This window comes from Hippopotamus amphibius, chromosome 2 (assembly GCF_030028045.1).
Source record: "Hippopotamus amphibius kiboko isolate mHipAmp2 chromosome 2, mHipAmp2.hap2, whole genome shotgun sequence".
Lineage (NCBI taxonomy): Eukaryota > Metazoa > Chordata > Mammalia > Artiodactyla > Hippopotamidae > Hippopotamus > Hippopotamus amphibius.
In genome coordinates this window covers 56,908,037-56,922,878 of record NC_080187.1, presented here as the reverse complement: position 1 = coordinate 56,922,878, position 14,842 = coordinate 56,908,037, and the positions used below count along the sequence as shown (strand labels likewise).

Below are 14,842 nucleotides of genomic sequence, written 5' to 3'. Positions count from 1 at the left end.
GAATCAAGTTTTCATCATCTGGAAACTGCTAGTAGTATCTATATTACAGCATAGTTGTGAGGAGTAAATGTGATGACTCCTCATATACTTAGTGAGCGCTCAGTAAATGTTAATTTCCTTTCCTCTTCCTTTTTAAGTGTGCCTAACTCTCCAAAGAGTATTTCAAACTATAAATACAAAACACTGTCAAAGGATGGTCCCCATTCCAGGATACTCTCTAGGAGAGTGCTCTTCTTACTTGATCCTCATCCAAGAAGGACACAAACTGGAGCTCACTCATTGCCTTCTTCCCAGTGAGCCTTATGGCTCTAAGAAGGTGCTTTTTTTTTTTTTCCTTTTAAATACATTTATTTAATTGATTTATTGGCTGTGTTGGGTTGTCCGTTGCTGCACACGGGCATACTCTAGTTGCAGTGAGTAGGGGCTACTCTTCATTGTGGTGCACAGGCTCCTCATTTCTGTGGCTTCTCTTGTTGTGGAGCATGGGCTCTAGGCTCGCAGGCTTCAGTAGTTGTGGCACACAGGCTCAATAGTTGTGGCTCACGGGCTTTAGAGCACAGGCTCAATAGTTGTGGCGCACAGGCTCAGTTGCTCTGCGGCATGTGGAATCTTCCTGGAGCAGGGATCGAACCTGTGTCCCCTACATTGGCAGGTAGATTCTTAACCACTGCGCCACCCTAGGAAGCCCTATTCTCTTTCTCTTTAACCTTCTTTTGCCTTTCTCTGAATTCTCAATTTCTCTCCATTGCAGAACATCCAACTCTAATCTGTTGACCATGGGTCTCTGGATATATGAGTAATACAAAGTTCACTTGCAAATAGGTTCTAACAGCTTATTAATAAGAAGCTTTTTGGATTTTATATAAAAGCTACATACCCACAAAGGAAGCTTGGTGGCATGGTTTCCCTGTTCCAACCATCTGTGGTGAGGGGACACTGGGACTTTGGACTTCTGGAACACTTCTTTGGCTATCAGTGTTCACAGTGTAGGGCATCACTGTAGAGCAGTGGTTCTTAACTTTTGGAAGTAACAGTTCTCTTTGAGGAATCTAATAATCCCCTTTACTGAAAACAAGTATATTCACATAATCTTGCATACAGTTTTATGGAGTTTGATTATTCTCATGTACCTCCAACTACGGGCCAAAAACTCCAGATAAAAAGGTCACTACTGTAGAGCGTAAGAATTTTTATTTTATTTTTATAATTCCTGACCTGCCTTGTTCCCAAGCACTGCACTAAAATTGATCCTTTGTTTATGCCATTTGTATAACAAAGGGAGTTCAACTCGAGGATGGAAGATGCCTTAGAGGACTGGGATGGGGGGGGGGGAGTCAAGGGAGGGAGGGAATACGGGGATATGTGTATAAAAACAGATGATTGAACTTGGTGTACCCCCCCCAAAAATAATAAATAAATAAAATTTTTAAAAAAAGTTTTAAAAAAATGTCACAAATTTTATCACTTAAAAATTTTTGCTTTGAAGTCTGTTTTAAAAATCCATTTACCCATTTTTCTTTTTAAAATTTTCTTCCTATAACACCGCTAGGAAGCACACATTAATTACATCTTACTTGAAATGTTTGATAAGTATAGTGTGATTTCTTTATCTGGATCTTTATTAAGGATGAAGAATTTGAACAGGCTGTAAGATAATCAAGGGGTTGTGTATGTGTGGTGGTGGTGGGGTCATCCTTATCATATTTAGATGATAATTTCTCCCAAAACGTAGAATTCAGGCTTGGCTTATTTGTATTATAGATTTTGGGATAGATTAAATATTCTAAAATATATCATTCTTTACCTAAATTATGTAAATATAAACTAGCACGTAGAAAACATATAACTTAACTGCAATATAACTAAAAATCAAAATTACATAGGGTTCAGATGAAATACTAGGTTACACGTTAGTAAAGTTAGCAGTTTTTCTCTGTGTGCTCTTTATCTATGCAAAGAGCACCGACAGAGGCAGCTTAGCATGCTCTTCTCCACCAGGCAGAGAGGGGTGGCCAGGCTGGAGGAGTCCCTGCTATACTTCTCTGTATGACAGAGTTCTACAGTGCCTTTATACACTGCTTTTTCAAATTGTTATACCCATTTGCTTATGAAGGGCCATTAAGAATGTGCTACTTTTATAAGTGCAGTTTTGGGATTATAACACAAAATATAATATTCAATAAACGTACTTGAGTCCATAGTGATATAAATGGTTGATTGAATAAATAAATAAGTGGGGAGAAGGAATGCTTGTTACAAAGGAGGATTCCAGACAGTGTGTGGATGGATACTCCTCCCTGCAGGGACTGTAATTTAATTGTCCTTTTAAGTGTAGACTGGACTTAGTGACTCACTTCCAAAGAAGAGAGTATGGCAGGGAAGAAAACATCAATAGTAACTGTGCAGTGGAGAAATCTGGCAGTTACTGCCTTAACCAAGTGATCAAATCTAACATCACCAGCGGAAAAGTCATATTGGTAGCATGTGTACACTCCACCTCTGGGCTCTTTCTAAAAACCTGTGATCCCAGCCTGATCATAAGGAAACAACAGATATACTACCCATTTGAGGGACATTCTACACAATACCTTAACCACTGCTTCTCAGAACGGTCAGGATGAAGAAAACTAAGGAAAGTCTGAGAAATTGTTAAAGTCAGAGAGAATAAGGAGACTTGATGACTAGATACAGTGTTGTTTGGATCCTGGAACAGAAAAGAGGCATTAGTGGAAAACCTGGTGAAATCAGAGTCAAGTCTGGAGTTTAGTTAATGGTAATGTAGGGTGTTAATTTCTTAGTTTTAACAAATGTACCATGGTTGTGTAAGATGCTAACATTAGAAGAAACTGGGTGAAGGGTGTATGGAAACACTCAGTGCTCTTTGCAACTTCTCTGTAACTTCTAAACTTAATTCAAAATTAAAGCTTATTTTTAAAAACACTTTTATATATTCTTTTTTTTTTTTTTTTTAATATTCTTGATACCTAGGAATTTTGTCTTGAAGGACTTGGAGACGTATGCTTTTAATTGGTAAATTATTTTCAGGCCCTGTTACTTACTTGAATCTAATCCCTAATGCAACTGAGGAAAAGAAAGATTTTAAACAGAACCATCCAGACCTATGAAGAAATTTGTGGAGTCTTAGGTAGCATCTGCTAGAAAGTATGGGACCAAGGGAGATAGATATTGCTTATCATATTTATTCTAAAATAGTAGGCTGTTTTAACTGATTTTGTTGTTTGTGTTAAAAATTAAATATTAAGCATTATATATGTATATGTTTGTATATATGTATAGACATATATGTGTTTATATATACATAAATATACATTTTCCCCCCTCTGGCTTTATTTTTGAAGGATAAGGACCTGGCTGTGATTATATTTTAATATCAAATGGAATTTTTACAAGTGCCATTAACGTAAATTTGCAATTTCTGTACTGTTTTTCTATGTGTGGGTGTTTTTTTTCACCTTGTAGTAGGAAATTTGTTCTTTATAAAGTCAGATCAGGGATTTTATTCTGGGGGATCCTTTTGGGTGAAATATGAAATGGTGTGTTTAAATATATCTTAAAATGTGTTTCTTCTATGAATTTTAATCTTTTTTTTGAGGACTTTTAAAATTTTTTCCCCAGATAAAACAATAAAATTATGGAAAATCAGTGAAAGGGACAAAAGACCAGAGGGGTATAACTTGAAAGAGGAAGATGGAAGGTATAGAGATCCTACTACAGTTACTACACTACGTGTAAGTACATTAAAAAAAAAAGATTCTAATTCTGATGAATAGTGTTCTGTATTCCCATTATATATTCTAGGTCCTCAGCAGCACATGAATAGGAATAATTACAGTCTGCCCCTTCCCAAGATTCTGTAACCAGATAGAACATTGAAAACTCAAATTTTAAACAGACCCTGCCATACAGAGAGGTCTCGCTATGGCCAGGGGCTGAACCAGGACTCAACACAAGACTCTGTTTTATACTGTGCCACTGTACTCTCATGGTTTGATTGTCAGCTATTTGAAGGTTAAGTTTCAAGATAAACTTTCTTTGGAGATCAAAAAAGTAGAAATGGACTAAATCTTGTATTTGCAGTTAAAAAATACCAAGAATTAGATGCTTTGGGCTAATTTCCTTTTTAGTCACTTTAAATTATAAGCGTTTATCAGCTTTGCAAGTCCTTCAAGCAAAAGATTGAAACTAGGAAAAACTGCAAATTCTGATACTATTGCTATCTGTAAAAGAAGGTAAATTTTTCATTTTTCTTCCCATTTCAACACTTTTAAATAAGTAATCAACATCAGTTACTTTATAAAACTAAATCTCTGTAATATTATACTCTTTTATGTTCCCTCAAAAACTGGAGTAATGTAGTGTTCTGGATCTTCAGTGGTCTGGTAAACAATGATCATTTTGTAATCACTGTTTTTGATGTGTCTTATTGACAGGTGCCGGTCTTTAGGCCCATGGATCTAATGGTTGAGGCCAGTCCACGAAGAATATTTGCCAATGCTCATACATATCACATCAACTCAATTTCTATTAATAGTGATTATGAAACGTATTTATCTGCAGATGATTTGCGGATTAATCTTTGGCACCTGGAAATTACAGACAGGAGTTTTAGTATCCATTTGGTTTCTTTTTTTGGTGTTTGGTAAAGAATGCCTGTTGTGCCCATACTGGATTTATTTTCATCTCTCCTTAGTGTGTTTTGATTCTTTTTATAGTAGCTTCTTATTTTATACCACTTTTTCTTTGTGTATAAGTGATAAAACAGTGGCTGAAGTTATTTGTTAAAAGGCATAATGTATCAGTTTAAAAATTGGATTCTTGGAATTTTAAGGAATTTGTCTGTACCTGTGAAAATAGAAAAAATTTTTAATAGTTGTTTCTTGTAACAGAAACAAATATGTGGAGTATTATTCTTAAAAATATATTTTTAATTATAAAAATAAGGTTGAAAAAAGAAATTCATGCAAATCATGATGCATAGTAGTACAAATACCTTCTCCAAACCTCATTTTCATTGTTTATGTTATCCTCCTGAAATTTTTCTGTGCGTATACAAGTGTGTGATTATATGAGATATATACACACACATAGTATTTATAGATTAAATATAGAAATGTATATATAATTTTTTTAAGTAAGTGCTTGATAAAAGTTATTATGACTACTATTAATGTAAGTCTTTCCAAGTAGATATCATCTGAAAAATTAACACTTTACTATAATTCATACTTTACCAATACAGGCATACCTTGGAGATATTACAGATTCAGCTCCAGACCACCACAATAAGTGAATACCGCGATAAAGCAAGTCACATGAATCGTTTGGTTTCCCAGTGCATATAAAAGTTAACGCTATACTGTAGTTTATTGTGTGTAGTGGCATTATGTAAAAAAAAATGTATATACCTTAGTTTAGAAATATTTTATTGCTAAAAATTGCTAATCATCATCTGAGCCTTCAGTGAGTTGTAATCTTTGTGCTGCTGGAGGGTTTTGCCTCAGTGTTGATGGCTGCTGACTCATCAGAGTGGTGGTGGTTGAAGGTTGGGGAATCTGTGGCAGTTTCTTTGAAATAAGACAACAACAAAGTCTGCCATGTTAATTTTGACTCTTCCTTTCATGAATGATTTCTCTGTAGTCTGCAGTGCTTTTTGACAGCATTTTACCTACAGTAGAACTTCTTTCAAAACTGGAGTCAGTACCCTCAAACCCTGCCGCTGCTTTATCAGCTAAGTTTATGTAATGTTCTAAGCCCTTGGTTGTCCTTTCAACAACTGACTAAATTCACCTTCTTATGGGCACAGTTCATGGCACCCCAAAACAGTTACAATAGTGACATCAGAGATCGCTGATCACAGATCACCATAACAAATGTAATAATAATGTAAAGGTTTGAAATACTGTGATCATAACCAGAATGTGACACAGAGACACTAAGTGAGCAAATGCTGTTGGAAAAATGGTGCTGATAGACTTGCTTGATTTAGGGTTGCTGCAAAACTTCAATATGTTAAAAAAAAAATGCAGTATCTGTGAAGCGCAGTAAAGCGAAGCATAGTGAAACGAGGTCTGCCTATAGTGTATAAAAGAATCTGTTTTCCTATACCTTTAGCAGTCTAGTTAGTGAAAAGTTCTCCTGTTGTTTTCATTTGCTTCTTTCATCCTGAGCATGTTTTCATATTTGTTAACCATTTATATTTCTTTTTGTTCTTTTCCAAATTTTTTGTTGGATTTGCATGTATTCTTCTTGGAGTCTTTTTTTTTTTTAAGCACCTTTTTAATATCAGGTAAATCAGCTTCATTGTATGTGTGCAGTTACCCTTTTTTGCTGCCTTCCAGATTTTTCCTTTTGTTTGGAATGTACACTAAGTTCTTAAAGAAGGTGGCTTATCAATCTTTTCTTTATGGCTTTTGGATTTGTATCATACTCAAAATAAAGACCTCTACATTCTAAAATTTAAAATACACACGTGTTTTTGTCTAAGATTTTTTTTCAAGCATTAAAAATTTGATCCCGCTGGGATTTCTACTCATGTAGACAGTAATATGCATTTTAGAATTAATACTTGTGCTTAAGTCTATGAATGAATTTTAGATTTGAGAAATATAAAATTATACTTAACCTTTTTTCTAAGTGGAAATTCCTTAATAAAATGCTGTCCAGATATTGTGGATATCAAGCCTGCCAATATGGAAGAGCTGACAGAGGTGATTACAGCAGCAGAATTCCATCCAAACAGCTGTAACACATTTGTATACAGCAGCAGTAAAGGAACTATTCGGTTATGTGACATGAGGGCATCCGCCCTCTGTGATAGGCATTCTAAACGTAAGTTTATTGCATCTTATGTTCAAATGATAATATTTTGTTTGTCTTCCAACATGGTAACTACATTTACATAGGTTTACAAGTCTTAAACTTCCTGTACCCTTTGGTAAGCTGCCTGACTCAACATGAGGCAGTATAGATTATCCTACTAGAAGAACATAGAAGGCTTCCTCGGGGGCATGTCTGTTGCATCCCAGTGGATTTTTTTTTTCTCTTTAAGATCTTTTATTGAGGTACAACTGACATACAATAAACTGCATATATTTAAAGTGTACAATTTGATTTTTTTTCTTATTAGTAATGTACATATGGCAATCCCAGTCTCCAATTCATTCCCCCCAACCGCCCCCACTTTCCCCACTTGGTGTCCATGTGTTTGTTCTCTACATCTGTGTGTCTGTTTCTGCCTCGCAAACTGGTTGGTTTGTACCATTTTTCTATATTCCGCATATATGTGTTAATATACGATATTTGTCTTTTTCTTTCTGACTCACTTTACTCTGTATGACAGTGGATGTGTTTTTAATGGAATGCAATTCTTTTGGGAATTTGAGTTGGGTTCTCCAGTCCTGTATTCAAGTAGAGCAGTTCCTTTCTTCCCTGCCTCCCTTCTCTCTTTCCCTTCCTCCCTTTCTTCCTTTCTGTTTTAAGCTTCATAGGAAGATTTGAAAAGAGGTTTCTTTGGCTTAAACAAGTTTGAAAAGTACCAGGTTAAAAAAATTAAAGGGGTTGTATTATTCTTATCTTCATGTTGAAGATTTTAAAAACTCATGAAGACTGGTACATGCCTCTCATCAAAATATTTTTACCTGGCCACTAAAAAAAATAAAATGTGGGTATGAATTGGAATGATGAGAGTGGTATATTTCTTGTGATGGCAGTACAGGCAAAGTCAGTGAGATATATGCAGGACCTCAGACCTGGTGCACTTAAGTCAGAGGTCCTGAGTGAATCTGGTTCTGCTGAATTAGCTGCATGACTCTGGAAGGTGCTGTGCTACATACATACTTTCCCATCTTCAACTTCAGTATTAAGTCACACTCATTCTCTTAAGAACTTTCAAGGAGGGTATGTTCTTATAGCCAGAGAGATGTTCTTCACTTCTTTATTACCCTGTCATTTTTAGCTCACTCTTAGCAATTTGTGATTGGTGTTTTGATTAAATGCTTTGCCTAAGCCAGAATATTTACACATTGCCCCCAACCCTCCTTTTTTGCTTGTTTTTAGTGTTTGAAGAACCTGAAGATCCCAGTAACAGGTCTTTTTTTTCTGAAATCATCTCTTCAATTTCTGATGTTAAATTCAGCCATAGTGGTCGATATATGATGACTAGAGACTATTTGTCAGTCAAAATTTGGGACTTAAATATGGAAAACAGGCCTGTGGAAACATACCAGGTATTTGCAATTTTTTCTTTCAATGAGTATATAATCTATTTACTTTTAAGTGTTTATAGGGAAGGATTTTGTATTATGTGTTAATCCTAGTACAGTATAGTGTGTGTTCACCATTAGGCTTTTTCCTTCAGAGATCCATGAATATATTGCTTTTCTTTATGTTAAATTTATATATACTTTTGTGGGTTGTATTGTCTATTCAGTTGTAACAGTTAAAGTGTAAAGCTACCAATTTGGTTCACCAATAACAACTTTTTTTTTCCTGTTTTTATCTACATTTAAAGTGAGGACAGAATTAAGGTCTCTATCAAGGTCTGGGGGAGGAAGATTGAGGAGAATGGCCAGTCCTAGTGTAGTAAGTGTCCTGGATGGAGTAGGGTTGGTGCTAGTTGAACTAGAGCTTAGCTTTGGCATGCCCGGTCAAGTGAACTGGCCTTCTCCTTTTGGCTAATAACTGTTGTCTTAAGCTAAAGGTGAAAGAAGGGCTTGTGAGAACCCAGCAGACAGCTTTAGGAGCTGCCTGTCTATTGTAGGATGTCAGTTCTGGATTCTCTTTTTGTCAGCCAAGCCGCTACCATGGATCCCTTTCTTCTGGAGAAGAGAATGAAGATGTCCACAGCTGGGAACAGAGTAGGGGGGCCAGAAGAAACCTGTGTTAGGCCCTAAGCTACAATGTAGAAAACATTTAACACTGCTTTAGGAACACAGAATTTATAAATGGTACCTTCTTTATATTGTATGTTCTCAGTAAAATTAGAAGGATTTTTCTCAAACTTTTTAATCCTCTTTGACAAACATAAACCACTTAAGGATCTCCTTAATGCTATCTGAAATTTCAAAATAAATGCTACATTGATGGCTTTGTTTTTAAATTACATTTGTGTAACTGCCAAGATTCGGATCAATCTCCTAGTGATCCTCACCACCATCACCCCATTTCCATTGGGAATAATTGATCTGAACCTTAACTCTTACATTGGTGAGAAACCCTGTATGTGCATTCTAAAACTTGGCTGAATTATCAAGATTTACCTAATTTTACTGATTTGTAGTTTTTCTGCCTATGCTGAACTAGATTGGTGATTGGGAGTCACATACTCAAATACAGCATGTGCAGGTTCAAGTATTGTTGAATTTGATTAATGACATTAGGTTGTTTCATAATAGAGAATTCTAAGCATTGAGAAGGTACCTACTTTTTTCAATCATTACTTTTTAAGGTTCTCTTTAAGTAGAAGACTAGTGAGAGAGAGATGCCTTTTTTCCCCTTATGATCACACTAATTACTTTGGAACTTTGCTTTGTAATTCAGTAATATTTATATAGAAATGTATCATTTCTCAGAATACTTTTTAAATTTATTTTCTAGTTGATCCCTTTGTGAAATACTAGTGAGTAAATTTAGAATTGTACTTTAGAAAGACAGAGCTACATTTTCATTAGCTTTGGATACTGTGTAAGTAATAACAAGTATATCAAATATTTCCATGATGCTTACCTGGAGTAACCGTATAATTTATCACCAAACTAGGGCAGGGTCATGCAATGCATTAACATACGTACTTAATGATACTGTAGGCTTCGGTTATTTATGCCCCAAAAATGGCAGTTATAAAGGAAGCAAAGCGACAGTATTGCATGTTTTTTAATCAACAATTACTAGGCTAAAAATCAAATGTTAGCAAATTCAAATATTACTGTGATATTATGTTAGTCGAGCTTGTAAAGAGTACACGTGCCATGCCCAAAAGAGTGTTTTTCTCTGTTGTACGAGAGGAAAATGTGTGTTCGTGGAAGAGGTCTCAGATATCTGTGAAAGGATAAAATCCTTATTGTTTCTCAGAGAATTCAGTTTTTTGTTTGTTTTGAGAATTGAGTTTTAATGAAATTAAAAGGTATGTATATGTTTGTATATATGCCTTAAAAAATAGACTGGTTACATTATTTTCCAGTTTCAAGAGCAGTGCCTCTTACGGTGGAAGCTAAGTGTACGTGTATATTTGTTCCCCACCGCCCCCCCAGGTGCATGAATACCTCAGAAGTAAGCTTTGTTCACTGTATGAAAATGACTGCATATTTGACAAATTTGAATGTTGTTGGAATGGATCTGACAGGTAAATTGATTTTAATTTGAACTTAACCTCTTATTCAAATGTGAATTTTATTAGAGGAATGAGATTTACTATTTCACTCCTAGTATGGTTGCCACATTTACTCATGGCCAGTGTGTTTTTAGACTGACATACACTGCACTTCCCAACTTCATTTTCTGCAGGGTTTTCTTGAAGTAAATTTAGTAATCGCATAGCGATATGGGCAGATAAAAATTAAACATTATGTTTCACTAGTAAATGAGAAAGTACACCAAAAAATTCTACATATAATAAATTATGATATAAATTTTAAACGTCTCCGTTTTATGAACCAGATCAACCACATCTTTGACATGCCAGTGGTTAAAATGGTAAAATTTCACTTTGGTTGTTACTTTGCTATTAAATTGTTTTTAGAAATATTTAGGCAGTAGATATTTCATTTAGCGTGTTACACACCAGGTTTTCCAGATACTACATTAATACCTCATAGAAGAGAAGAGGTAATTACTATGTATTATTTTAACCATATTCACATAAGTGATTAGGCTTTTTATAAGCCACAACTTTGCCATATAGTATGATTGCTTTTTACTGTGTCATCACAATGTGTACCATTATTTCAAAGGATAAATAAGTCTTAGACTACATTTTTAGTTGTCAGTATTATTCATTTATTACGTTCTAATTGAGCAGACAATCGTAAAAGAAAACGTAATTCTGGAATTATTAAACTTGCCTTCAAGGTACTCAGAGTATTTTATTCAGCAATAGTTTTGTCACTGAAGCTTGATATGATTCAGGTTTCATGGTGCTGTTGAAGATAATAGAACTTGGATCATTTATCTTTTGTCTGTTTTTTTTTTTTCTTTTTTGGGGGGGGGTACACCAGATTCAATCATCTGTTTTTATACACATATCCCCGTATTCCCTCCCTTCCTTGCTTTTGTCTGTTTTTTAAAGTTATTTTTATCTGATTATAATATGAGGCCCTGTAATAGTCTGGCCATGGTACACCTGGAGTAGGAGTAAGCATGCTTCACCTTTGAACGCCACTGTTCATCCTAAGGCATCAAGGAAACAGGAAAGGGAAGACGACACTGCTACAGCCTGCTCGTCCTCGTAGTGTTTAAACATCGTGTTCCATTATCAGGAAAAACTGTTTATTTCCCTTAACATAAAAAAAAATTTTTTTTTTTTTCTTTTTTTTTTGAAACACTCTCTCGGGCTTCCCTGGTGGCGTGGTTAAGAATCCGCCTGCCAGTGCAGGGGACACGGGTTCGAGCCCTGGTCCAGGAAGATCCCACATGCCACGGAGCAACTAAGGCCATGCGCCACAACTACTGAGCCTATTCCCTAGAGCCCGTGAGCCACAACTGTTGAGCCCATGTGCCACAACTACTGAAGCCGGTGCACCTAGAGCCCCTGCTCCGCAACAAGAGAAGGCACAGCAATAAGAAGCCCAGGCACCCCAACAAAGAGTAGCCCCCCATCTCCTCAGCTAGAGAAAGCCCTTGCAGCAACAAATACCCAATGCAGCCAATAAATGAATTAATTAATTAAAAAGAAAATGACTCTCTCCTATATAATGACAGTGCAGGCATCTAAAGCAGAAAAATTCACATTGATCTAGTACTGCCATCTAATCCACAGATCCCCGTAAATATGAGTTCTCTCAATCATGTCCTTCCTAGCAGAGGAAAAAAAAGCTGGTATCCAACCCAAAAGTATATGTTTCATTTAATTGTCATTCATCGTATTAGTCTCCTGTAATCTGGAACAGTTTTTCATTCTTCCCTTGTCACAGGCCATTTATTTTATAGAATTTTCCTTAATTTGAGTGTTGTCTAATATTCCCTTTTGATGAGATTCCAGTTTTACATTTTTGGCAAGAATACCACAGAAATGCTGGCTAACAATGCTTTTTTTTTTTTTTTTAATTGACTGTGTTGGGTCTTTGTTGCTGCGCACAGGCTTTCTCTAGTTGTGGTGTGTGGGCTTTTCTTGTTGCAGAGTGCAGGCTCTAGGCACGCTGGATTCAGTAGTTGCAGCACACAGACTCAGTAGTTATGGATCTTCCCGGACCAGGGATCAAACCCTTAGTCCCCCACATTGGCAGGCAGATTCTTAACCACTGAGCCACCAGGGAAGTCCCTGGCTAACAACACCTTTAAAAATAGCCATAGACTAGGTGTCCTAATCCATTAAAATGTTACAAATTCAGGTGTAACATGGAGATGCTAGTCTAAACACAATTTATTTTAAAAGAAATACAGTTTTATTACCTTCAGGATATGCACCAACTTGGGTTTGATTAAAATGTTGTGAAGTGTCCTTTGGGAGAGTTGACATTAATGAATAGATGATAATTATTTGCATATAATATTTGTAAATATTCAGAGATGTTTTCAAGCATTACTTTAAACAGTTCTCGGTGTCCTGTAATCTTATTTATAATAATAATTTAAACCATGTGGGAAGGATGTGGTAATTTATTAATGGTTTCAAAGGTTTGTAGTTTTGCACTTTGGGCTGCAGAAAGTATCTTAGGCAGGGCAAGAATGTGGCGGCCTTGCAAACTGATACTAGTAAAAATATTTGTGAAAAAATACTTGCTTAAAATACATTTCGTGTTATAGGTTAAACAATTTTCTGTTAATAATAATTGTATATGCTACTTTCCGTATATTCTCCAAAGCAGATTTCTTATAACCATAGATAAGATGCTATTGTCTGAACCAGACAATATCCTGGGAACATAAATAGCTTATAATGTAAATCATAAAGCATTGGTTTCTTATGAAAAGCTGTATACCATATTTTTGGTTTTTGTTGGTTGGTTGGTTGGTACTTCAAGAAGCTGGCTGGTCTAGTTGATTTCAGTCTGTAGTTGCAAAAATATTCAACTAAGGTAAGCTTTATTTAAGGATGCTTTCAACTTTGGTGAAAGTTTTGGTAGTCATTAAAGAAGTCATTAATAGAAAATCAAGGTAACTAATACCGTATTCCTAGTTTATTCCAGTGATTGTTCCCTGGGTTGGTGTCAGCAGCCCCTTCCCTAAATCCAGATGTTTGAAGTAGCTGTTTTTGTGGAGTACTAGGCAAGGTTTCACCAGTGAATCATTTTACTGAAAACTAATGTTCCTTATTTGACTGAGTGCTCTGTCTCCTTTTAGTGTTGTCATGACTGGATCTTACAATAATTTCTTCAGAATGTTTGACCGGAACACGAAGCGAGACATAACCCTAGAAGCATCACGGGAAAACAATAAACCTCGCACGGTTCTGAAGCCACGCAAAGTGTGTGCAAGTGGCAAGCGAAAGAAAGATGAAATAAGTGTTGACAGCCTAGACTTCAACAAGAAAATACTTCATACAGCCTGGCACCCCAAGGAAAATATCATTGCTGTAGCTACTACAAACAATCTGTATATATTTCAAGACAAAGTGAATTAGGGTTGGCATTCCTAGCAGAAGAGCCCACTTCCTGCTTAGTTGAGATAGTTGAAACTAGCATTCGTACTTAAAAAAAGAGAGAGGTCCATTGTGGCGCCCCTTTTCCAGTGTTTGACAATGTGCCATTCGACAACACATTTTTAATAGCTACATGGAGAAAGCTCTGTGGATTCCTCACTGTGGTGTTCTCCATGTCTGCTAGCCATTTAGGTAAGGGTAGGGCACTTTTAATTTAAATGACTTCTTGCACCATCTTGCCTAATGGACTAGATTGGACTGTATCAACATTGATTTACTCCACTTTTTATGCCTTCCATTGTGATGACGTCAAACACAGTGAAAGCCTTCAGTCATGCTTATGGGATTTAATTGTGTATCCTCATTACTGTATCATTTGTGGGGTACACCCCTCCCCCCTTTTTTAAATTAAATACAGCTCATTCTTACTGTGGCTTGTAGCATTCCTCCTGTTCTGGCCTCCTGGACTCTTCCCCTTCATCTCTTTTACCCTTGCCCCTCCACCCAGTCTTGGTGGTGGTATAAAAAAGGAAAGAACGAAAGCACACAAAACGAGTCAGTTTGGGGTCAGTGGTAAAGGGGGTATATGTTGCGAACAAATGTTTTAATAACAGTTGGCTGTAATCACTCCTTGCCATGTCTGGCACTGAAAATAAGGAAAAAAAAAAAACTACTACTGAATAAAAGTGACAAAGAATGGAGAATCTGGTTTTCTTTTTCTTTTTAATCTACCTCTTTAAGCCAGTGTTTTGTGTCATAGCTTTGGGCACAGTGAAATGAAATGAGGTTCCATTGTTTTATTGGTATTTCTGTTAATTATTTTTAACAAGTGTTCTTTTACAGTGAGAAGGAGAGGTATTGTTGTGTATGAACATGTTTTGACTATATACTGGTATTACTAAGGATACCATGAGCTATACGTGCTACTAGAGGTTTTCCTGTAGTTATAAGGGTATTGGATACATTGTATCTACACTTAATTCATTATCTGTTAATGAAACTGTTGTAAATGGGAACCAAATTTGTAGT

At 36.0% G+C, this 14,842-nt stretch overlaps 1 protein-coding gene across 8 annotated transcripts in view; it reads left to right on the top strand.

Annotated features, from left to right (window-relative positions):
* Nucleotides 1–14,517, top strand: part of PPP2R2A (protein phosphatase 2 regulatory subunit Balpha) — a 106,580-nt gene extending 92,063 nt beyond the window's left edge. For 7 of the 8 annotated variants that reach the window (XM_057724419.1, XM_057724421.1, XM_057724424.1 and 4 more), the window contains 6 exons: nucleotides 3,637–3,749; nucleotides 4,452–4,629; nucleotides 6,685–6,849; nucleotides 8,077–8,246; nucleotides 10,269–10,360; nucleotides 13,516–14,517. In XM_057724419.1, the coding sequence (XP_057580402.1) occupies nucleotides 3,637–3,749; nucleotides 4,452–4,629; nucleotides 6,685–6,849; nucleotides 8,077–8,246; nucleotides 10,269–10,360; nucleotides 13,516–13,795 (998 nt within the window). In that variant the 3' untranslated portion in view covers nucleotides 13,796–14,517. The other variant, XM_057724426.1, reaches the window with a different exon arrangement.
* Nucleotides 14,518–14,842: the final 325 nt, after the last annotated feature.